The 25,125-nt window shown below is 38.4% G+C and overlaps 1 protein-coding gene across 3 annotated transcripts in view; it reads right to left on the bottom strand.

The window, feature by feature from the left end:
- Positions 1–25,125, bottom strand: part of Spidr (scaffold protein involved in DNA repair) — a 253,452-nt gene that overhangs the window by 164,451 nt on the left and 63,876 nt on the right. For all 3 annotated transcript variants that reach the window (XM_027413428.2, XM_035444756.1, XM_027413430.2), the window contains 2 exons: positions 9,921–10,174; positions 7,655–7,755 (listed from right to left, as the gene is read on the bottom strand). In XM_027413428.2, the coding sequence (XP_027269229.1) occupies positions 7,655–7,755; positions 9,921–10,174 (355 nt within the window). The remainder of the gene's footprint in view (positions 1–7,654; positions 7,756–9,920; positions 10,175–25,125) is intronic.

The following is a 25,125-nucleotide window of genomic DNA, read 5'->3' as shown; positions in this document are numbered from 1 at the left end:
AGTGTGGGAGAGCTGGCATCCAGAGAGTGTAAATGCCTGAGAGCTGGCTTCACCCTTTGTTGTGCAGTGACTGCGGCAAGGGAGAGATGGCCCTGTCCCTTGTTGGCTGAAGCACTCCAGTGATACTGGCCTCACATCTCACCAGGACAGTGCTGAAGATCTGGCTGTGATAGTGCAGATACAGGAGAGAGGATGGGCTGACCAACTCAGCTATCACCCAGGCCCAGATCCAGGACTTTGAGTTGGCCCACCCTGTCCTTGAACTGCTGGAGCGCATGAAGGGCCTGGCACTGCAGAACCAAAACTGCAGAGTTTCCATGACACAGGATAAGAATAGGATTATCAGACAGGAGTCCAAGTGAGGATCCAGTATTGATAATGTAGCAGAAGCCAGAGGCCTCAAAGCAGTCCAAGGACTCATTACAATGAACATTTGTAAGTAAAACTGTGTGTGACACACAGCAGCTTCCACAGGGAGATCCTTTTGTTTGTTTTCTTTTGGGGTGAGGTTGCAAGGGTGGAGGGCGGTTATGGAGAGAGTGGGAAGTGAGTGGGATCGGGTTTCCTGATGTGAAATTCACAAAAAAATCAATAAAAATTAAAAAAAATAAAATAAAAAGCTTAAGAACCAGAATTGAGATCTCCACACTGACATACACACTAGGTTTAATTGCAATACAGAAGGGAGGTATAGACTGGGATCTCCAGAGCACACTGGCTAGAAGGCCTAGATGAATCAGCCAGCTCTGGATTTGACATAAACTGTGGGCCTCAACATGCACACACATGCACACACATGCACACACATGATGCTAGAGTACCCCCCCCCATGTCAACATATAAACGTACCATAAAGGAAAAAAGCTAACTCAAAGGTGAAAAAACACCAGGATACCATCAGGTCTCATATTAGCAATGCACAAAGCAAGGAAAACAAGAAACAACATATTCCAAGCCCTTCAAGGATTCGGGTTAAATAGGCACTGACCAAGCTTGTTATATACAGCAAAAGGTTCATTCAAAACTGATGGCGAAATAAGAATTTTCAAGATATTTCAAGTGTAGCTCCCATCATCTCCTATCCCAACCCTGACAATCCTAACAAATCCCTATTTTCTTTCTTTGCTTAGTAAATACCAATCCAATAAAGACACGTTCTATAACAGAAATAAAGACAAAAATCTTGTTTGTGGGGGCTGGAGACACAGCCCAGCAACTGTTAAAAGCACTGGCTGTTCTCCCAGAGGACCAGGGTTAAATTCCCAGCACCCACATGGCAGCTCACAACTGTCTGTAACTCTAAGATCTGACAGCTTCACAGGACATAGATGCAGGCAAAACACCAATGCACATAAAATAAAAATAAAAAAAATAATCTTGCTTGTGGGGATGGAGAGATGGCACAGCAGTTAAGAGCCTATACTCATCTTGTCAGGTGGCTCCCACCTAGGAGACCTGACACTTCTTATCTGCTCTGGCCCTTATAGTCATGTGCACATATCTACACCATACACACACATATATGAATTAGTATGCAAGTGTTCTACTTTATCTTATATGTGTATTTTTCCTGGATGTATACATGTATATCACATGGATGCCTGGTATCACAGAGACTAGAGTAAGGTATCAGATCCCTTGGAGTTGAAATATGGCTGCTGGGAACCAATCCTGAGTCCTCTGCAAGAGCAGCAAATGGTGCTAAACCATGTCTGGAGCCTAGTGCAGGGCTGCTAACTAAGAGTCATCTAATAAGATACACTGAATGAATAAATGAAGCACACCTGTCCAGCTAGCTATCTGTTGCTCTCACTCCCTAGCTATAACAATAGACTTGAGTATCAAAATTGTATTCAGAATTGTTTCCTATACCTAAAGTAAACACAGATATTAGCATACAAAACTTTCTTACGGGTAACTACTTAAAAATTTTACAGGAAAAACAGTATTACTTGGTTACTTATAGTCTACAACACAAATTAAGAGAAAATGTAATTTTTAATGAATGAAAATAGCTAAATTTAAGTTTAAATTTAAAACTAAATATCTCTGTAAACAAGAGGCAGCTAAAAACCTTAAGATTTAAAGAAAGATTTAAATCTGGTTTTCCTATACACTAAAACCTGTCTTACTTGCTTAACAAATTATGTACAATGGTAAAGTTGCTCTCCACAAAATGATAGCAGAGCTCCATTGCTGAAGAAATACCGACAAAACTCATTGAACATGGAAATGTCCAGCTGGCGCCTACATAGAGCCTTCACCCCTCTGTTCTAGCATCTTTGGTACAGGATACTCTGCACACTATCAAAAGAGAAATGTCAATAACAAACCAGCCACAAAACCTTTATCTACAATGGTGTACTAACTGCAAGATATGTCAGGGTAATAGAGGCACAAAGCTTGGGGGAATAACCAGCCAATAACTGACTTGACTTAAACCCACTCCATGAGATGGAGCAAATACCCAACATAGCTTGGGTGACCAAGAAACAGAGACTAGATAGCACAGGGACCCAGGGGAAAACCAAATAATAATGGTCTAAAAAAATGATAAAACAATTCCTAATGATATTCTGCAATACTCTTTGATCAGTACCTTGTTTAGCCATCATCAGAGAAGCTTCCTCCTGCATCAGATGGCAACAAATATAGACTCGTGCCCAGACATTATGGAGAGAGAGAAAGATGTTGGAAAACTCAGTCCTAAATGGGATGTCTCCATCAAATCCCTCCCCTTAGAGCTCAGAAACACCAAGGCAGAGGAGACAGATGAGTCTAAGAGCCAGAGGGGATGGAGGACAGCAAGAAAACAAGGTCCTCTAAATCAACATGAGCAAAGGTCACATGAACTCAGAGAAACTGAGGATGCATGCACAGGGCCTGCATGCATAGGTCTACACCAGGTCCTCTGTATATATTACAGCTTCCAGTTTAGCGTCTGTATGGGATTCCTGAGAATGTGAACAAGCAGGTCTCTGATTCTTTTGCCTACTTTTAGGCTCTTTTCCTTCTGTTAGTTTGTCTTTTCCAACTCTGAAGTGAAGTTGTTTTATCTTATTATATTTTCATTTTGCTATTTAAAAAAAAAAATGAATGACGAATGAAAACCTAGCCACTGGGGAAAAGGTTAACAACTGACCTGTCAATTATACCTCCTGGGTGAGGGAAAATCAGCTTTCCCCAATAGAGTGACACAGGGTATGTCAACCATTACAGGGCAGACCTCATGTTCAGGAGTAGCTGACAAACATAATGGACTCCACAGTTTTTTGGTGTACTTCTATTGGGTTACGATTTGGTGGATTTGTTCTTTTCTTTTTGGACTTGGCTTTACTTTGCTTTCTTGGTTTTTTGTTGTTGCTGCTTGGTTTTTTTGACGGGGGTGTTGTTACACTAGGGTTTTGCTTGTTTTCTGAGAAATAAAGTCCAGTGGTCAGGAAAGGGAGAGGATCTGGAAGGACTCAGGGGAAGGAAACTATGTGATCAACATATATTTAAATTTAAAAATTATTTTAAGTAATAAAATAATATAATTTTTAAAACTAGTATTCACGATAACTTTGTACAGTACAAATTCATGCATCTGCTATTAAAACAGAGATAAACAGCAAATGAATTGGCAATGATCTTATTAAACCATATCAATTACTGGTACCTGGAAGCAAAGACTGAGATCTCTCAATGATGATATTTCTAAATATAAAGATAATAGCACAAGGTGCCTTGTTAGTGCATTGTTCCACAGTCTATGTTAGTCTACTAAAAAAATCATCAAGGTGCATGGAAGAACATTGCTTTCCTTGGTCTTCACAATTATGGTGCAACATCTAGAAAAAGCAAGACAGGGTCTCTTACTGAATTTACAGGTAAGTGGCCAACAAGCCTTAGTAATCTTTTCTCTGTCCACTCTCTCCCTGTAACAGGGTTACAGGTGCACATGTAACCAAGCCTGGCTTTCTGCATAGCTGGGTGCTGGTATCTGCACCCAGGTCCTTTTTCTTAAGTAGCAAGCACTCTCATCCACTCAACTATCTCTCCATCTCAAGAGAACTTTGTTGCTTACTAGTTCATTCAGCCAGGATAAAGCAACAAGGATAGGCTTGTGTTCATACACAAAAATGAATTCCACATGATTGGCAGCTCCGGAAAATGAAACTAAACAAGATCACACTGTAGCTGGTCAGCATAGAAGACAAGGTCTCCCACCAGCTGCCTTGAATGCTGAAGGAATACATCACATGGCTCATCTTACATATGAAACACAAAGCCTTCACTTAAAGATAGGCATGGTATTAGTGACATCTGTTTCTGAATATTCTCAGTGCACAGTGCAATGACCTCAAATATATAATTTAAGGTACATAGAACACACTTGACAAATAAGTTGGTAGAACATCATATGAAGCATGACATTCTGAACTTGCCCCGAGCATGCATGTGAATATGCAATGAGATGTCAGAAAAAAAAAGGTTTCTTCAAAGAAATACAAATATTTAAAACCAAGTATGTCAGCTACATGAAGGATTACTGAAGAAGTCATTTTAAGAAGAACTAAACCCACATCTGTTCACCAAAATTTCTGCTATCACTAAAAAGCCAATCATTATACCAAGAGCGCCAGTGTACACCTTTAATGCCAGCACCTGGTAGGTAGAGATTGGTATATCTCAGTAAACTTGAGGCCACCCTGATGAATACAGTGAGATCATGTCTCCCAAACAAACAAACAAAGCTAGCAGATCTTTAAAAAGCTGATAGAAAAATACAGGTCCCATTTTAAAAGTTTGCCTTTTCATATTTTAAAGACAGAGTCCACTGGGCGATGGTGGCGCATGCCTTTAATCCCAGCACTCGGGAGGCAGAGGCAGGTGGATCTCTGTGAGTTCAAGGCCAGCCTGGTCTCCACAGCGAGTGCCAGGATAGGTTCCAAAGCTACACAGAGAAACCCTGTCTCGAAAAACCAAAAAAAAAAAAAAAAAAACAGAGTTCAATTGATTCCCATAAAAAGTATTTCTGGATTTATCAAGAGAAGTTAGAAATCAATTAGAAAAGAGAAAAAGGATAGAGTCCAAAGACCCTAACCAGCTTTACAGCAAACTCAAGAGCAACTTCCAGCAGGTAATGAACCATCAATATGTTTAGCCGTCATCAAACCTGTGAAAAGAATAGCTCTGGGACTTAATGAAACTACATATGTTTGGGGAGGGAGGGAAGCAACTCAAGAACAGTTATTTCATTTTTGTCACTTACAGTGAATCTTTAACAATTGTAAACAGAGCAATCTCTCCTGAGAGTAAATGCTACAAAAGTAGCAATATCCTGAAGAAATCTTTCCTTTCAAAATTAAGAAAGCCATATTGCCGGAGGAAAAAAACAAACAAACAAAACCACCCCTTTTAGCTTTTCTGATATGTATTTAAACTGAAGTCATGAGAAACCTTTATTTTACAGGATAGATATTAATCTATTTACTACAATCCTGGAAACTAACATTAATGGCCTCCTCCCTGGCAGATGACAAGGGGTTTCCTCAAATCCTCTATGTGAAAAAATTGCACACAGTACCAAGATTTCAAGGAATCAAGAAAGATTTCAAAATGAAATTTTCTCTACCTTTTTTCTATGAATGGTGAATTTATTATCTTATTCTAAAGAACTTTATGTATAGAATACACCATACAAAGCTTGTAATATGTGATATTCAAACTCCCAAAAAGCCCTTCTTTGATTCCTATGAAAAATTTTAAATGACAAAAAGTTTTAATGAACATCTGGAGTTTTGATAATTCTGTCCACTTGTAAGTTATGAACGTATTACCACAATTCTAATGAATCTTTGCATAAATGAATGTCATCACATTTAATGTTACTTATGAAACCTTATGTTTTGAAAGATAACCTCCAAGAAATAAATATGAGAACATGACATTGAGTTAGCTTGACTTACTAAGGAATTATATTTAGTTTCTCCATCTATAAATCAATCTGGTGAATACTCATTATAATAAAGGACTTCTTTCTTTTCTATGATATGTACAAACCCATCAATAATGCATATATGAACATTTTCCCTTGCATAATCTCATCAATGATAGTTATTAGTATTTTAATATCAAAGTTGCTTTATGAATTTAAAATTATATTTAAAATCCATTAAACCATCTTCCTTCTCTTTGTTCCTTTTTAACATTTCATTTATCTGTTTTGTGTTTGGATAGGGGCACATATGTGCCAAGGGAAGCATGTGGAAGTCAGAAGCCAATTTAGGGGAGCTGGTTCTCTCTTTCCATGATGTGGGCTCTAGAGAGCAAGCAAATGCTGACAGCAAGCATCTACACCTGCTGAGCCATCTTGCCACCCCCATACAAATCTCATTAAGTATCCATCATGGGACTCTGGATTAGCACTTGGGCTTATTTACTTAATATGTTACATAAGAAAAGATGAATATATGCAATCTCAACTCTGGGGAAAAAAACTAATATACCATCATATAAGATAAAGCAATCCTGACAGTTCTTGACACTAATTTGTATGATGCAAATTTATGAAATCAATTTCTTGTGAAAAGGATAGAGTGTGAAAGTTGTATTAAATTTATATTTCCATCAACATCGGTTAAAAAAGTAGTTAAAAACTGATGCCAGAGCTATGTCAGAAGGAAAAAAAAAACATAATGCTAATAAATAGGAAGTTCTGATGTGGGAAATGCTCAAAATGTTCACACTGAAAAGTCATCAGCATTTTAGAGTGCACCTTGAATGACCAGAGAATAATGATTCAGTTTGGATTGAGTATTTTTGACTAGTTCTAATCACCTGTGTATGAGATTTGCTGAAATAGTTGTCCAGATTGGTAAACTCTTTTTTGTTGTTGTTTGATTTTGCTGTTCAAGACAGAGTTTCTCTATTGTAACAGCCCTGTATGTCCTGGAACTTACTCTGTAGACCAGGTTGGCCTCAAACTCAGAGATCCACATGCCTCTGTGTCCCAAGTGCTAGGATTAAAGGTGTGCACCACCACTGACATGCTCAGATCAGTAACCTTTTAAAAATTTCATTTTTTGAGTAGGCATCCATATATTATGTCATCTTTAAAATTATTTTGCTTCTATATTGAAAGCATTTTTTATGTTTTCTGATTTATACACTAATTTTCTTACAGCTGTTATCAATAAAGATGAAGTAGAATATGTGATATTTGCAAATGTTGAAACAACTGATAACATTTTATAGTGGTAAAAATATCATTTTCTGTGTGTGTGAAGAGATTACATATGTGTGCAGGGTTCATGTGGGTGTGCATGTGTGAGACAGGATGTTTCACTGAACCTGAAGCTCAATTATTTGGCTAGACAGATAGGCCAGAGCTGGGATTAAGGTACCTTTTGAAATGCACACTACAGACCTGCACTGAGATAGAGCCTCGGGCTTACACAGCAAGTGTTTTACCAGCTCAGCCAGCTCCCATGCCCCACCAAAACAGTTTTCAGATATATTTTGAAAAGTATTCACCACAACAAAGACTTTCAGAGAGAATATTTTAAGTCACGAAAACACTAACAATCACCTTCATATATTTTAATGTGAAAAAAGACTTTTTACCCAGAATATATGTACCCATTATATTAGACATTTATGAAAATCTTACCTAAAGGTGTCATTTTGTAAGAAACACATCGATGTCTCCACAAAGAAATGGCAGATCTCTCTCGATTCTGCAGTTCTTTTAGTCTTTCTGCTAGGCCGCCTCTGTTTAATGAATTATAATATACTATGTTTAAATAAAAGTTCTTTATAACAGCTGCAGCTTTTACATTTCACACCCCCAACCAGAAAGAGATGAAACAAGGAAAACTGTATTGCATTCTCTTTCTGGGAATCATTTCCAATTCCTCATTTTCTTAGAAGGTCTATTTCCTGATCCTTAACAAAGTTGGACTGCTATTATAGCCATAAAATTTGCAGTTCGTCAGTATGATTTCCTTTCTACACTTTGTTAATTTGTTCACTCCTTAAAAGTGCTGTGCATTTACTACTTGCACTCATCGCTTGGCTAGGGTTAGAAATGCTGCATCCTATCATGCAAATAAGGGGAAAGGAGTAAAGGAAGGAAAGTCCTATGAATTACTTGAATTACTTTTCTCTATTTCATCTATCCGCCTCATCTAAATTTCTAAATCTGAAATTTACAAGGTGCCTCTCTCCTAAGAACCTACTACCAAGTAGCTTAATTCCTAATGTTCAATCAACCACTTCCCATTCAAAATCTGCTGCTCCTACTACTTCATTTCTAACACTGTAACTACTTCCTGGATGACAATTAGTCTTCACCCAGAACAGGCAGAGGCTTACTGTCATATCTCCTGAATACAAAAACATGCTTGACACACAGAAGGTCCTCAACAGAGTTGGGAACATTATGTTCTAGGACTGGATAACTACACCTGTACCGCCGGGTGTTGGTGGCACATGTCTTTAATCCCAGCACTCAGGAGGCAGAGGCAGGCGGATCTCTGTGAGTTTGAGGCCAGCCTGGTCTACAAAGCGAGTGCCAGAATAGACTCCAAAGCTACACAGAGAAATCTTGTCTCAGAAAAAAAAGAAAGAAAGAAAGAAAGAAAGAAAGAAAGAAAGAAAGAAAGAAAGAAAGAAAGAAAGAAAGAAAGAAAAGAAAAAAACACCATCACCTGTATCATTAAAATTATTCTAATATCAAGCACAATATCATTCCCACACACTCCTTCCTTCCTACGAAACCCAGAGCCAGACATATGCTAGATAAATACTATATCACTGATTCCTAGTTCCTGGATTTTTGAGCTGAGATCTAACTATGTACACCCAAGTCTGACTTCAAATTCGCAATGTCACCTAGGCTTGTCTTGAATTACAATCCTACGGCTTGTAGTATGATTAGAGGTGTGCATTATCATATCCAATTACCATTCTCTCTGAATTCACAACTTCATTTGGGGCTTTGTTCGATTCAGGACTGTGTCTACCTTGAGTCACCATGTCTACCCAATATTACTAGAGAGTTTTGCTTATGGTATTTCCCACTATGATACAAACAAACCATCAGAGTGGTATATATAGCTTTATGATTGAATTTATCAGCATCAGGTATGTCCCTGATATTAGCTTCATACTGCCCATGTCCATTTTAGCCCAGACAAGGTCACTTTTGTCTTAACCATTTAATAAGCCCTTTGACTCAAATCACAGGAATCCACTGGTCTTCCTGCTGTACACAACCAAACTTCTGCCACTAAGTCACTAACTATACTCTGCATAATTGTGGATCTTTCTTGTTCTTTGGTCTTATGACAGAGACATTATTTTGTTACAATCTATAACAAAAACACCTGTAGGACATGAGATTGGGACATATCTCTAAAGGCTCCTGCAGACATCCTGATTGGCTCACAAAAGCCAGTCACGGACTGATACACTAGTAACAAGGATTTTCATCCACTGTGGCTCTCCTAAGCCATATGAGGTATTTTTATCCCTCAATCAAGGCTCTTGTCTACTTTCTTAGATTGTTAGGGATTAATTTGGCCACTCTCTCTTACCATACTCGTGCCATAACGGTAAACTAATGACCTTATATTTATTTTTCTCTTTATAAGTTATATTTGATAATGAAAGAGTGATTCACCTGTCTCTAATAGAGTACTGACGTTTAATAAAACTTGATAAGCCAAACAACACATCTCCATTAAGGAAAGCAGCCATGTAAGCTAGTCATGACCAAATCCACTAACGCTCCACTTGAATGAACAACTTCATAAACTGTACCTGAAAATTTTATCAATTTTCTTTCTCAATTAAACATGTATTTTAAAAATTAAAAATTAAAGTCTCAAGAAAGAGAAGAACCAAGAAAAAGGAAATTATAAAGGTGATTTAACCTTAAAAACTTCTTCTTTGTTGCTGAATTTTCTGTAGTCTTGGAAAACTTGGCCATGTATTTCTGGGGTGTGCTCAATATGGGCTGTGTTGAATTTGCCCCTGAGTCAGGCTGTCTGTTCAAAGACTGTCTTGCATCTGATTTGAAATCCACCTGGTATTTGTGAGGGGATTCTGAATCAATGAACAGATCATTTTTTGGGTCATCTTCTTTGTCACTATCTGATGAATACTCCAAAATTTCTGTAGAAATTGGCTGCAAAAATAAAAGAGAGGTAATTAAATATTCTTCATTTAAGCCCACATGCATATATGGCTATCATTGTTCTCACAAAAAAACTTAATACTCAAAAATAAAGACAATAATAAGTTAAACTAGTTGCAAATCAGGCATTAGTTTATAGACTCCATCAAAATCAACACAAGTGGTTTTTGGTTTTGCTTTTGTTTTTTATCACCCTGAAGCAAACTAACTGCATGTGCCATATGTACTGGAGTATCCAATGTAAACTAGTAACATACCTGAGAGTCTAAAAGCAGTCATTACCTGACACTCACTCATTGGGGGAGTTGGGTATTTCTTAGCTTTTAAATTTTAATGAGGAAATAACATTCACTATTTGTCATGAACCAAATATAAAGACACTGTCTCTTTCAGTATAAAGCATTTTAACTCAGCAAAAGAGCCACTAAGAGTAAATATGAAAACCTGCCTTTTCTGGTACAATCTCAATATATTTTCTAGGGCTGTTAGAAATCTTTAACATAAACAGGAATTATTTAAGAATGTGAGTAATTGCCTAACATTTCTTAAAATACTTCTTTCTTGTTTTACTCAAATTCCTGAACTTGTAAGATTATTTTTAAAAGTAGATGAGAATACTGAAATTTGCATCATAAGGCCATCTTGTAGGATCTAATACTTTCTTTAGATGTCTTCTGTCTGCTCTGACACACAGTAAGTGTGCTAGATTTTAATGCCAACTAGAGACAGGCCAGAGTCATCTGGGAAGAAAGAACATCTGCTGAAAAAATGCCCCATGAAACTGGCCAGTGTAGCACTTTCTAATTAGCGACTGACATGGAGGCATCCAGCCTGTTGAGTGTATAAGAAAGCAGACTGAGAAGGACATAAGCAATATTACTTCACAGCCTCTGTATCAGCAAAAGCCTCCAGATTTCCGCTTGAGTTCTTGCTGTGACTCCTTAGATGATGTACTGTGAAGTGGGAATAAGTGAAATAAACCCTCTCCTCCCCAAGTTACTTTTCGACATGGTGTTTTGTTAACAGCAATAAAACGCTTAACTAAAACAACTAAGAATCCTAAACATGATGAAATTTTATTTTCATATTAGTTTTACATGTCAGTTCCATGTTGCTCTACTTTTAGTAATAGTTTATCCTCAAACATTTTAATTTTGCAGTTTTAGAAGCCTTATATTATTTACTATCTATTCTAAAGTTTATTAAAGTATACTTCATCATTAATTGAATAGTTCTAAAAACAACTATTTCAAATATGTTTGTGTTCCATCCTTAGGAGTCCATCTATTTCATCCTAAAGCAAGATCTCTCAACCTCAGTTCTAGTGCCAGTTGGAGCTAGACAATACAGAGGCCAGGTACTATGGAGTATCTAGTAACATCCCCGCCTACACCCTCAAGATGACAGGAGCACAAGCTCAATCCGTAATAACAATCACAACATGTCCAGACATGGCCTAATGCTTCCTGGAAACAACAATAGCATCAGTGAAGAACCACCTTAGAAAGAGACACACCTTGTGCTACAGACTCTTACACAAATGTGAAGAGGATTCAAAGTACATTCATTGGAGGCATGGTAGAGGTTGAACCTGATTCCTTATAAAGTACTGCAATACAAGTATTACAAAAGAAACTTGACTTTGGTTCTGAAAACAAATCAAGAGCACCTCTATGTGGCCTGTGCATCAGCTCCTGTCTCCAGGTACCTGCTGTATTTGAGTTCCTGTCCTCCCTTCAGTGATAATAGTGATGAGGAAGCATAAGCCCAATAAACCCCTTTCTTCCACAGCTTGTTTGGTTATGGTTTTCTGTCACAGCAATAGTGACCCTAACTAAGACATCATGTATAGGTCTTTGATTTTTGACATGTCTAGTTTTTTTGCTTTGTTTTGTTTTGCCAGTACTATGGTGTTTATAATAGTTTTGTGATATAGCATGAAAACTGGTATAGTAATACCTCCAACATTGTGGTTTTTGCTCAGAAGTACTTTAGTTATCTGAGGTCTTCTGGGGTTCCCTATGAATTTTGGATTTTTATTGGGATGGCATTGAATTTGTAAGTTTCTTTTGGTAGGGCGGTCATTTTACAATAATTCTACCAATCCATGAGTACTGAAAGTCTTCTCATGTTCTAGTGTCTTCTTCAATCTTTCTTGAAAGTTTTCATAAAAAAGTCTCACCTCCCTGGTTATGTTATTCCTAGATTATTTATTTTGTTTTGACTCCATTTTGAATGTGTTTTCATGATTTCTTTCTCAGCATGATTGTTTTGGGTATATATAAACATAACTAATTTTTATAGGTCAATTCAATGTACTAACGCTTTACTGAAAGCACAGATCATTTCTAAAAGTTTTCTAGTGGAATTTTTTAGATTTCTTAAGTATATCATATTCAAATAGTAATAATTTTACTCTTTCCAGTTTGTTCCTTTAATTTCCTTCTCTTGTCTCTAACTAGTGATCCAAGCACTATATTGAAAAGGACTGGGGATATTGAAAAGTCTGCCTCATTCTTGATATTAATGGGATTGTTTTGTGGTATTCACTACTTAGGTTGATGTTGGTTGACTATAGGTTTGTAATATATAACTTTTATTATGTTACAGTATGTTTCCTCCACTCCTACTCTCTCTAGGACCTCTATAATGATGAAATGTTGGACTTTGTCAGAGCCTTTTCTATATCTATTAAGATGATCATATGATTTGCCTTTAAGGACATTTATACAGTTTATGACATTTATTGAATCACTTATTTTGAACCCATTCTTGCTCTGATTTTTACTGTCTTGTCATCTACCGGATTTGAGTTTGGTTTGTTCTTATTTTTCTAAATTGCTGAGTTGCACCATGACATTATTTGTGCTCTTCCAGATGTGTTAATTTAGCTATGAACATCCCTCTTGGTACTGCTTTTAATGTGTTGCAGAGGTTTTGTTGTTCTGTGCTTTCACATTCATTTAATTCCAGGAATCGAAATTTTTTCTTTCTTCACTTGTTCTTTGACTCAAATAGATTGTGACTGAAGTAACCCAAAATGAGAAAGAAAAATGTCACACATTCTTTCTTATTTCTGGATACAGCTCTCAATCTTTATTTACATATATAACCTGGAGTAACTGCAGAAACCAGGAAAGGAGAAAGGATACATGGAGTGGGTGGGAGGGGTGGGGATAATATTCTAGAAATGAGGCAAGTAGAAAGAGGAAAATTGGAAAAACTTGAAAGATTATAACTGGGTGGGGAAAGGGAGTCAGTGAAGAAGGCAAGGAAGGGAGATGGGATAAATAATACAGATGAAGCTTGAAAAAGCCATAGGGAAACTTACTTTATGTTTATTTTAAATTATAATATATATATATATATATATATATATATATATATATATATATCATGTTCATAGTTTAAATGAAGTTATTCTACTGGGGGTGCTCCCTCAAAGAGGCCATAGATGATCTAACAAACCCAATGCCAGGCATGGGAAGCCTCTTTTCAAGTTGACAGAGAGTCCAAGAGATGCCCACCTATCCTCAGCTAAATCACCACAAATTAGAAAATTTCTTTATGAATCAATTTAAGAATAAGAGATAATGACTATTCCTAACATATCGGAAAGAGAAAAAATTTTAAGATGTCAAAAGCTGAAAAGCTACCATCCATATATAGGAGAACACACACATTTGTCTTTCTGGATTTGGGCTACCTTGCTCAAAAAGATTGTTCCTAATTTTATCCAATATCTGCAATTTTTATAATTTCACAGACTAATAATGAACAAGTATCTGAAAATAGTTTTAACTTGCATTCCCCTAATGGCTGAGGATATTGAACTTTGTGTTTCATCTTTTTTTTTTATTTTACAAGCACTCTTATTTACATTTCCATCCTTCCATGCTCCCCACCAACCCCCAAACCCATCCCCATCCCTTCCCCAGGGATTCTGAGGCTTGGAGAGAGGTCTGACATAGGGGAAGAAGTGTTAGGGTCATCCACAGGGATGACCCCAACTAAGAATCTAGGCAGTGGTGGAGAAGCTGCCTTTGATGCCCTTCCCCTATAATGAAATTGATGACTACCTAGGTTACCATTCCTAGGGCCTTCATCCAGTATCTGATCAAAGCAGAAACAGGCACCCACAGCTTAACACTGAGCCATACTCCTTGAATCCAGTTGCGGAGAGGGAGGAGTGATGAGCAAAGGAGACAAGATGGTGCTGGAGAAACCCACAGAAACAGTTGACCTGACCTAGTGAGAGCATGGAAACTCTAGTTGTAAAGCTGGAGAACCAGCACTGGACTGAACCAAGCTCTCGGAATGTGGGTGCAAACTAGGAGGCCATGACAGTCTATGGGACCTCTAACAGTGGAGCCAGTGTTATGGAAGGATACTATTGCAGCCCAGATACTGGAAGGAGGGCCTGGGCCCTCCCTCAAATGATGTTTCATCTTTTGAAAACTCTCTGCTTAGTTCTGTGCCCATAAAAAAAAAAAAATCCCTTGATGGTCAGTTACTTTAGTTCTTTATGTATTCTAGATAACAGCCATCTACCAAATATACAACTAGTAAAGAATTTTTCCCATTTTGTAGCCTGCTACTTTGACTGAATGATGGTGTCATGTGCCATACAGAAACTTTTCAGTTTCATAAGGTCCCAATTTATTAATTGTGGTTTTGTTTAGTGTCTGTGCTATTGGCGTCCTGTTCAGAAAGTCTTTTCATGTGCCAATGAGTTCGGTCAAAGACTATTTCCCATTTTTCCTTCTATTAAATTAAGGGTATCTCTATCTAAGTTGAGATCCTTGATCACTCTGGAGTTGAGGTTTGTGTATGGTGATAGATTCATGCAACTATCCAGTTTGACCAGCACCATTTGTTGAAGATGCTGTCTTTTCTCTAATTTGTATATTAGCTTATTTATCAAAATCAGGTGCCTGTAGCAATGAGGATTTATGCCCAAGTCTTCAATTTGATTCCTCTGATTAACGTAGCTGGTTTTATGCCAGCCTCATGCTGCTTTCATTACTATAGCTCTGTAGTACAATTTGTGATAGGAAAAGCAGTTCTTTCATCATTCAGGATTGTTTCAGCTATTGTTTTTGTTGTTGCTGCTGCTGTGTTTCCATATGAAATTGAAGAGATTTTTTTTTCAATTTCTGTGAAGAATTCTGCTGAATTTTTGATGGTGATCATACTGAATCTATTGATTGCTTTGGGAACAATTGCCATTTACACCATATTAATCCTACATCTTTACACTTTACATCTTCCCATGTTTTCTTTAATTAAAAAAATTTATTTATTATGTCTTTCACATGCTTGATTAGAAGTAACCCTAGAGTTTTTGTATTATAGACACTTATGAAAAGTACAATTTCCTTGATTGCTTTCTCAGAATTTTTGTCATTTCTGTATATTGATTTCTCTGTGTTAATTTTGTATCCTGCTACTTTGGTGAAAGTGTTTATCACTGTATTAGTTTCCTGGTAGAAGTTTTAGGATCTTTTATATATAAAATATTATCTTCTGAAAATAGATACTTTGACTTCTTTCTTTCCTACTTATAACCCCTTGATCCCCTTCGTCGGTCATATTGTTCTAGCTAGGACCTCGAGGACTATATTGAATAGGTATGGAGTGACAATCCTTATTTTTGATTTTGGTGGAATTACTTTGAGTTTCTCTCCATTTTGCTGATGTTGGACATGGGTTTACTATAAATGACCTTTATTCCGTTGGTTTTTGTCCCTTGTATTCCTAGTCTCTTTGAGATTTTTATCTGGAAGGGATGTTGGATTTTGTCTAAGGACTTTTCTGCATCTAACGAGATAACTGTACGGTTTTGTCTTATAGTATGTTTATACCATTTATATCATCTGTTTATGGCATTTAGTGTTTTACATACCTTGAACCATCCCTGCCACTTCTGGAATAAAATCAACAGGATCATGGTGAACAATGTTTTTGATGTGTTCTTGGATTTAGTTTGCAAGTATTTTATTGAGAATTTTTGCATCTATGTTCATAAGGGATATTGATCTATAATTTTCTTTTTTGTTGTTGTTGGAACTTTTGTGGTTCTGGTATCAGGGTAGTAGTGACTTCATGAAAAGAACTAGGAAATATTCCTTCAAATTCTATTTTGCAGAATAATTGGAATAGTGTTAGGGTTTTTTTTTTTTTTTTGAGAATGTGGTAGGATTCTGTGCTGAATCTGTTTGGCCTTGGGCTTTTTTGATTGGGGCAATTTTAATTAATGTTTCTATTTCATTCAGGGTTATGGGTCAGTTTAAATTAATTATTTGATCTTGATTTAACTTTGGTAGGTCATATATATCAAGAAATTCATCCGTTTCTGTTAGGTTTTCCAGTTTGAAGAAGTACATATTTTCAAAAAGTATTCCTAGGAGCCTGAATTTATTCAGTGTCTGTTGTAATATTCCCCTTTTCAACTCTTTTATTTTTTAATTTTTTCTTTATTTTTAATTTAATTTAATTACTCATATTTACATATCCATCGCCCCCATTCCCTCATCCTCCCATCCTTCCATGTTCCCTACCCAACCCACCCCAACCCACCACCCTCCAACTCCTCCCCAGGGATAGTAGGCCCTCCACCAAGGACCTTCAAAGTCTGTCATATTGTTTGGGGGAGGGCCTAGGCCCTCCTTGCTGTATCCGGGCTGTAATAGTATCCCTCCATAGGAAGTGGGCTCCCAAAGTCCATTTGTGCTCTAGAGATAAAGACTGGCTCCACTCTTAGAGGACCCATAGACTGTCTTGGACTTCTAGCTGGTACCCACATTCAGAGGGGTTGGTTTAGTCCAATGCTGTTTCCCCAGATTTATGACTAGGGTCTCCATTCTATCAGTAGGTCAGGTTCACTGTTTCTGCAGGTCTTTTCATCCCCGTCTTGGCTCCTTTGCTCAACGCTCCTCCCTCTCCACAACTGAATTCCAGTAGTATAGTTCAGTGCTTAGCTGTGGGTGTCTGTTTCTGCTTTGAACAGCAACTGGATGAAGACTTTCCTTCCTCTCTCTGCCCCAGGGCTCCAATTTGGTCAGGGGTTCTTGTCCCCATCCCCTTCTTCGAGGGACTATGCAATCTTCTCTTGGGGTCCTCCTTGTTTCCTAGCTCCTCTGGCAGTGTGGATTGTAGGCTAGTGATCCTTTGCTCTATGTCTAAAACTCAAAAATGAGGGAGTACATAACATGTTTATCTTTTTGTGATTGGGTTACCTCACAGGATGGTTTCTTCTAATTCCATCCATTTGCTTGCGAATTTCAAGATTCCATTTTTTTTCTCCATTGTGTAAATGTGCCACATTTTCTCTATCCATTCTTCAGTTGAGGGGCATCTAGGTTGTTTCCAGGTTCTGGCTATTACATAGTTGAAATATGTCCTTATTATATGAGTGTGCATTCTTTGGGTATATGCCCACGAGAGGAATTTCTGGATCTTGAGGTAGACTGATTCCCATTTTCCTGAGAAACCGCCATACTGCTTTCCAAAGTGTTTGTACAAGTTTGCACTCCCACAACCAATGGAGGAGAGTTCCTCTTTCTCCACATCCTCTCCAGCATAGATTGTCACTGGTGTTATTGATTTTAGCCATTCTGACAGGAGTAAGATGGTATCTCAGTGTGGTTTTGAGTTGCATTTCCCTGATGGCTAAAGATGTTGAGCACTTTCTCAAGTGTCTTTCAGCCATTTTGGATTTCTCTGTTGAGAATTCTCTATTTAGTTCTGCACTCCATCTTTTAATTGCATTGTTTGGTGTTTTGGTGGCTAGCTTCTTGAGTTCATTGTATATTTTGGTAATCAGCCCTCTGTCAGATGTGGGGTTGGTGAATATCTTTTCCCATTCTGTGAGCTGGTGTTTTGTCTTGTTGACTGTGTCCTTTGCTTTACAGAAGCTTCTCAACTCTTATTTTTTGAGTTTGGGTCTTTTCTCACTATCCTTTGGTTAATTTCACTAAAGGTTTGTCAATGTTGTTGATCTTATCAAGGAACCAACTCTTTATTTCATTGATTCTTTATATTCCTTTTATTGTTACTAATACTGATTTCTGTCCTGACTTTGATTATTTCTTCCCTTCTACTCTTTTTAGTATTATTTCTTCTTGTTGTTCTATAGCTCTCAGCTGTTTCATTAAATTAGTAATATGAGATTTCTCCAGTTTTTTAACATAGGCACTTTGTGTCATGAACTTGCCGCCAAGAAATGTCTTCACTTTCATCACATAAATCTGGATATACTGTGCTTTCATTTTCATTCAATTCTAAACAGTTCTTTATTTTCTTCTTGATTTCCATCTTGACTCAATTTTCATTCAGTAGTAAGTTGTTCAGTTTCCATGAATTTGTATACTTAACTGCTGTTTCTGTTGTTTTTGAAATCCATGGTGGTCAGGTAGGATGCAGGATGTTATTTCAATTTTCTTTTATCTGTTAAGACTTCCTTTGTGTCCAAGTATGTGGCCAATTCTGAAGTAAGTTCTATGAACTTCTGAGAAGAAAGCATACTCTAAAACTATGGTGTTTGGGGTATTTCTTGATATAGATATCTGATCTGGTCTTTGCTGGGTGGGTATTCTGTTTTGGTTGCTTTGCTACTCTGGATCCTATATAATGTTGGTATATGGGAAAAAAACAGAGTGTTTCTATGGGCCAATGGATATACATAGAGTAATGGAAATGGTCCAGGCTGAGAGAACAGCAGAACAGAGCCAGGGGACCCTAGGATTGTATGAAGATATTGATACAGGGAATGAAAGTAAGGTAGGAGGAAGTGTTCCTGCAGCAGATACTGATACCCACAGCCAGATAATACACAGAGAAAGACCTTGGAATCTCTAAATGGAATGTTTCCATCAAATCCATCCCATCAGTGCTCAGGGAACCCCACAGAGAGGAGGTGGAAAGAGTTTAAGAGCCAGAGGAAGACACCAAGAAAGCAAGCCCTCTAAATTAACATGAACAAAGCTCATATGAACTTACAGAGACTGAAGCAGCATACACAGGACCTACATATGTATGCACCAAGTATATGGCTGTGTGTGTGTGTGTGTGTGTGTGTGTGTGTGTGTGTGTGTGTGTGTGTGTGTGTAATCTTCCAGTTTAGTATTTTTATGGGACTCCTCTATGTACAAACAAGTGGGTCTCTGATTCCTGAGCCTTCTCTTGGGTTCTTTTCCTTCTATTGGTTTATCTTGTCCAACTTGGTTTTGTTTTATATTTTATTTTGCTATATTTTAAAAACATATGAATGAATGATGCTGGGTGGTGGTGGCACATGCCTTTAATCCTAACACTGGTGAAACAGAGGCAGGCGGATCTGAGTATGAGGGCAGCATGGTCTACAGCCAGGGCTACATAGAGAAACCTTGTCTTAAAAAAGAGAGAGAGAGAGAGAGAGAGAGAGAGAGAGAGAGAGAGAGAGAGAGAGAGAGAGAGAGGGCGCACAAGCATGCAAGCACCTAGTCACTAGGATAAAGATTAACTGGCCTGCCAGTTATACCTACTAGCAGAGGAGGAAATTTTTCTCCAATAGAGTGACACTGGATACATCAACTGCTCCAGCACAAGGACAAGCCTCATGATCAGTGGTTAACCAACATATAATGGACTCCACAGCTCTGCGTGTGTGTGTGTGTGTGTGTGTGTGTGTGTGTGTGTGTGTGTGTGTGTGTGTGTGTGTGTGTGTGTGTGTGATTTTATTTGGTTACAGTTTAATGCTGGGGTTTTTTTGGGGGGTTATGTTTTCTTGGTTTTGGAGGGTTTTGTTGTATTTCTGTTTTGCTTGTTTTGTAAGACAAGGGGGTAAAGGATCTGGAAGGAATTAGGGGAGGGAAAGAATATGATCAAATATATTTCAATTTAAAATTGTTTTAAATAGAGGTGAGTGAGCTCCTGCCCACTCCCGACCCCAGGCCAGAACACCCCACCACCCCCATCCCACCACCCCCGCCTGTGCCTGCCGGCTTGGGCCAGACACGCCCAGGCAGGGAGGAGCCCCTGCCCCACCAATCTGCTAGCACCCCATTCTTACATTCCGCCGCCGCAGACTGACCTGGAACTAGGTGAGTGAGCTCCTGCCCGCTCCCGACCCCAGGCCAGAACACCCCACCACCCCCATCCCACCACCCCCGCCTGTGCCTGCCGGCTTGGGCCAGACACGCCCAGGCAGGGAGGAGCCCCCTGCCCCACCAATCTGCTAGCACCCCATTCTTACATTCCGCCGCCGCAGACTGACCTGGAACTAGGTGAGTGAGCTCCTGCCCGCTCCCGACCCCAGGCCAGAACACCCCACCACCCCCATCCCACCACCCCCGCCTGTGCCTGCCGGCTTGGGCCAGACAAGCCCAGGCAGGGAGGAGCTCCCTGTGCCCCAAATCTGGTAGCACCCCACTCTTCCATTCCGCCGAACGACCGAGAAACTAGGAACTAGCGAGGAGACCACCAGGAGCGTCGAGATCATCTAGAGTTGTGGACATCGAATTCCTAGCCCCCACACACCACTGGGCCACAAGAGGAGATAGAGAGAACCCACCCGCACCCACTAAAAGGATATGGGGAGAAGACAGAATAAGATTTCACTCAACAACACAAAGACCAACATGACACCACCAGAACCTAGGGACTCCACTCCGGCAAGAGCTGAAAAGCCCAACACAGAGCATGAAGATGAGATGGACCTCAAAAATTATCTCAGCAAGTTGATAGAGACCTTTAAAGAGGAAACAAGAAAATCCCTTAAAGAAATAGAAGAGAAAGCAAACAAAAAATTAAATGAATTGGAGGAAAAGACAAACCAAAAAATTCAAGAAATAAATAAATCTCTTAAAGAATCTAAAGAAAGCCAAGAAAAAACATCCAAGCAAGTGAAGGAAGCTCTTGAAATAGTTCAAAACATGAAAGCTGAAATACACACAATAAAGAAAACACAGAATGAGACCATGTTGGAAATGGAAAGGTTGGATAAACGATCAGGAACTAAAGATGTAAGTGTATCCAACAGGATTCAAGAGATGGAAGAGAGAATCTCAGCCACTGAAGACTCGCTAGAGGATATACATTCATCCACCAAAGAGAACCTCAAGTCCAACAAAACCCTAACACAAAATATCCAGGAAATATGGGACACCGTAAAAAGGCCAAACCTAAGAATAATAGGTGTAGAAGAAGGTGAAGAAATACTGCTCAAAGGTACAGAAAACATATTCAACAAAATCATAGAAGAAAACTTCCCCAACCTACAGAAGGATATGCCTATGAAAGTACAAGAAGCTTACAGGACACCAAACAGACTGGACCACAAAAAGAAGTCGCCCCGACACATAATAATCAAAACACCAAATCTACAGAATAAAGAGAAAATATTAAGAGCAGCAAAGGAAAAAGGCCAAGTAACATATAAAGGCAAACCAATCAGAATCACACCCGACTTCTCAATGGAAACTCTGAAAGCCAGAAGGTCTTGGATAGATACCCTACAAGCACTAAGGGAGCATGGATGTCAACCCAGACTACTGTACCCAGCAAAACTTTCAATCACTATAGATGGAGAAAACAAGATATTCCACGACAAAAACAGATTTAAACAATACATATCAACAAATCCAGCACTACAGAAGGCTCTGGAAGGAAAACTCCAACCCAACGAACATAACTACACTCACAAAAACACTGGCAGTAGTTAATCGAATTTCACCAAACACAAAAAGAAACAGAAGGGCAAAATCCACATGCAATGATACCACCAACAATAAATCCAAAACTAAGAAGAACCAATGAACAATGGACGTTAATATCCCTGAATGTCAATGGTCTTAACTTACCCATAAAAAGATATAGGCTAACAGAATGGATACGAAGACAGAATCCATCCTTCTGCTGTTTACAAGAAACACACCTCAAATTCAAAGACAGGCGATACCTCAGAGTAAAAGGATGGGAAAAGATTTTCCAATCAAATGGGCTCAAGAAACAAGCTGGGGTAGCAATACTAATATCTAACAAATTAGACTTTAAACTGAAAGCAATCAAAAGAGATAAAGAAGGGCATTTCATACTCATCACAGGAAAAGTCCATCAAGATGAAGTCTCAATCCTGAACATCTATGCCCCTAATACAAAAGCATCCACTTTTGTAAAAGAAACATTACTAAAGCTCAAACCACACATAAAACCACACACACTTATAGTAGGAGACTTCAACACCCCCCTTATACCACTGGACAGAACTACTAGACAGAAACTTAACAAAGAAACAAAGGATCTGAAAGAAGTTATGACACAACTGGGTTTAACAGATATCTATAGAACATTCCATCCAAACACAAAAGAATATACCTTCTTCTCAGCGCCACATGGAACCTTCTCAAAAATTGACCACATAGTTGGCAGCAAAGCAAACCTCCACAGGTACAAAAGTATTGAAATAACCCCCTGTATCTTATCAGACCACCATGCATTAAAGCTAGAATTCAACAGCAATACGAATTGCAGAAAACCTACATTTACGTGGAAAATGAATAACTCCCAATTGCACCATTCCTGGGTTGAGGAAGAAATAAAAAAAGAAATCAAAGACTTTCTAGAATTTAATGAGAATGTAGACACAACATACCCGAACTTATGGGACACCCTGAAAGCAGTGCTAAGAGGGAAGTTCATAGCACTAAGTGCTCACATGAAGAAACTGGAGGAAAGTCACATTAGAGAATTGACAGAACAACTGAAAGCTTTAGAGCAAGAGGAAGCAAACACACCAAGGAGGAGTAGACGCCAGGAAATAATCAACCTGAGAGCCGAAATCAACAAAGTAGAAACTAGGAAAACAGTACAAAGAATCAATGAAACAAAGAGTTGGTTCTTTGAGAAGATCAACAAGATAGACAAGCCTCTAGCCAAACTAACCAAAAGGCAGAGAGAGAGCATGCTAATTAACAAAATCAGAAATGAAAAGGGAGACATAACAACGGACACTGAGGAAATCCAGAGAATCTTTAGGTCATACTTTGAAAACCTGTATTCCACAAAATTGGAAAACCTAAAGGAAATGGACAACTTTCTGGATAAATATCACTTACCAAAATTAAATCAAGATCAGATAAACAGTTTAAATCGAACTATAACCCCTAATGAGATAGAAGCAGTAATCAAAAGCCTCCCAACCAAAAAAAGCCCAGGGCCAGATGGCTTCACTGCAGAATTCTACCAGAAATTCAAACAAGAGCTAATTCCAGTACTCCTCAAACTGTTCCACACAATAGAAGCAGATGGGATATTGCCAAACTCTTTCTATGAGGCTACAATCACTTTGATACCCAAGCCTCACAAAGATATGACTAAGAAAGAGAACTACAGACCGATATCCCTCATGAACATCGATGCTAAAATACTCAATAAAATATTGGCCAACCGAATACAAGAACATATCAGAAAAATCATCCACCATGATCAAGTAGGCTTTATCCCAGGGATGCAAGGATGGTTCAACATATGAAAATCCATCAATGTAATCCACTATATAAACAAACTGAAAAAGAAAAACCACATGATCATCTCACTAGATGCTGAAAAAGCCTTTGACAAAATCCAACATCCCTTCATGATAAAGATCTTGGAGAGAACAGGAATAACAGGAACATATCTAAACATGATCAAGGCAATATATACCAAACCAATAGCCAACATCAAAGTAAATGGAGAGAAACTCAAAGCGTTTCCTCTAAAATCAGGAACAAGACAAGGCTGTCCACTCTCTCCATATCTCTTCAATATTGTACTTGAAGTTCTGGCTATAGCAATAAGACAAGAAAAGGGGATCAAAGGGATACAAATTGGAAAGGATGAAGTAAAACTTTCACTATTTGCAGACGACATGATAGTCTACATTAGTGACCCGAAAAACTCTACCAGGGAACTCCTACGGCTGATAAACACCTTCAGCAAGTTAGCAGGATACAAAATTAACTCAAAAAAATCAGTAGCCCTACTATATACAGATGATAAATCCAATGAGAAAGAAATCAGGGAAACATCACCTTTCACAATATCCACAAGCAACATAAAATATCTTGGGGTAACACTAACCAAAAAAGTAAAAGATCTGTACAATAAGAACTTTGAGACTTTAAAAAAAGAAATTAAAGAAGATACCAGAAAATGGAAAGATCTCCCATGCTCATGGATAGGTAGAATTAACATAGTAAAAATGGCAATCCTGCCAAAAGCAATCTACAGATTCAATGCAATCCCCATCAAAATCCCAACACAGTTTTTCACAGACATTGAAAGAACAATACTCAACTTTATATGGAAAAATAAAAAGCCCAGGATAGCCAAAACAACTCTTTACAATAAAGGATCTTCTGGAGGCATCACCATCCCCGACTTCAAGCTCTACTATAGAGCCATAGTTCTGAAAACAGCTTGGTATTGGCACAAAAATAGACTGATAGACCAATGGAATCGAATTGAAAACCCTGATATCGACCCACGCACCTATGGATACCTTATTTTTGACAAAGGTGCTAAATCTATACAATGGAAAAAAGACAGCATCTTCAACAAATGGTGCTGGTACAATTGGATTCGGACATGCAGAAAATTACAGATAGATCCATACCTGTCACCATGCACAAAACTTAAGTGCAAATGGATCAAAGATCTCAGCATAAATCCAGTCACACTGAATCTTCTAGAAGAGAAAGTGGGAACTACCCTTGAACAAATTGGCACAGGAGACCACTTCCTGAACATTACGCCAGAAGCACAGACATTGAGGTCTGCAATTAATAAATGGGACCTCCTGAAACTGAGAAGCTTCTGCAAGGCAAAGGAAACAGTCAGTAGGATAAAACGACCACCCACAGAATGGGAAAAGATCTTCACCGATCCCACATCTGACAGAGGACTGATTTCCAAAATATATA

The sequence above is a fragment of the Cricetulus griseus genome, chromosome 4 (assembly GCF_003668045.3).
Source record: "Cricetulus griseus strain 17A/GY chromosome 4, alternate assembly CriGri-PICRH-1.0, whole genome shotgun sequence".
NCBI classification, from domain to species: Eukaryota; Metazoa; Chordata; class Mammalia; order Rodentia; family Cricetidae; genus Cricetulus; species Cricetulus griseus.
This window is presented reverse-complemented; position numbering and strand designations above follow the sequence as displayed.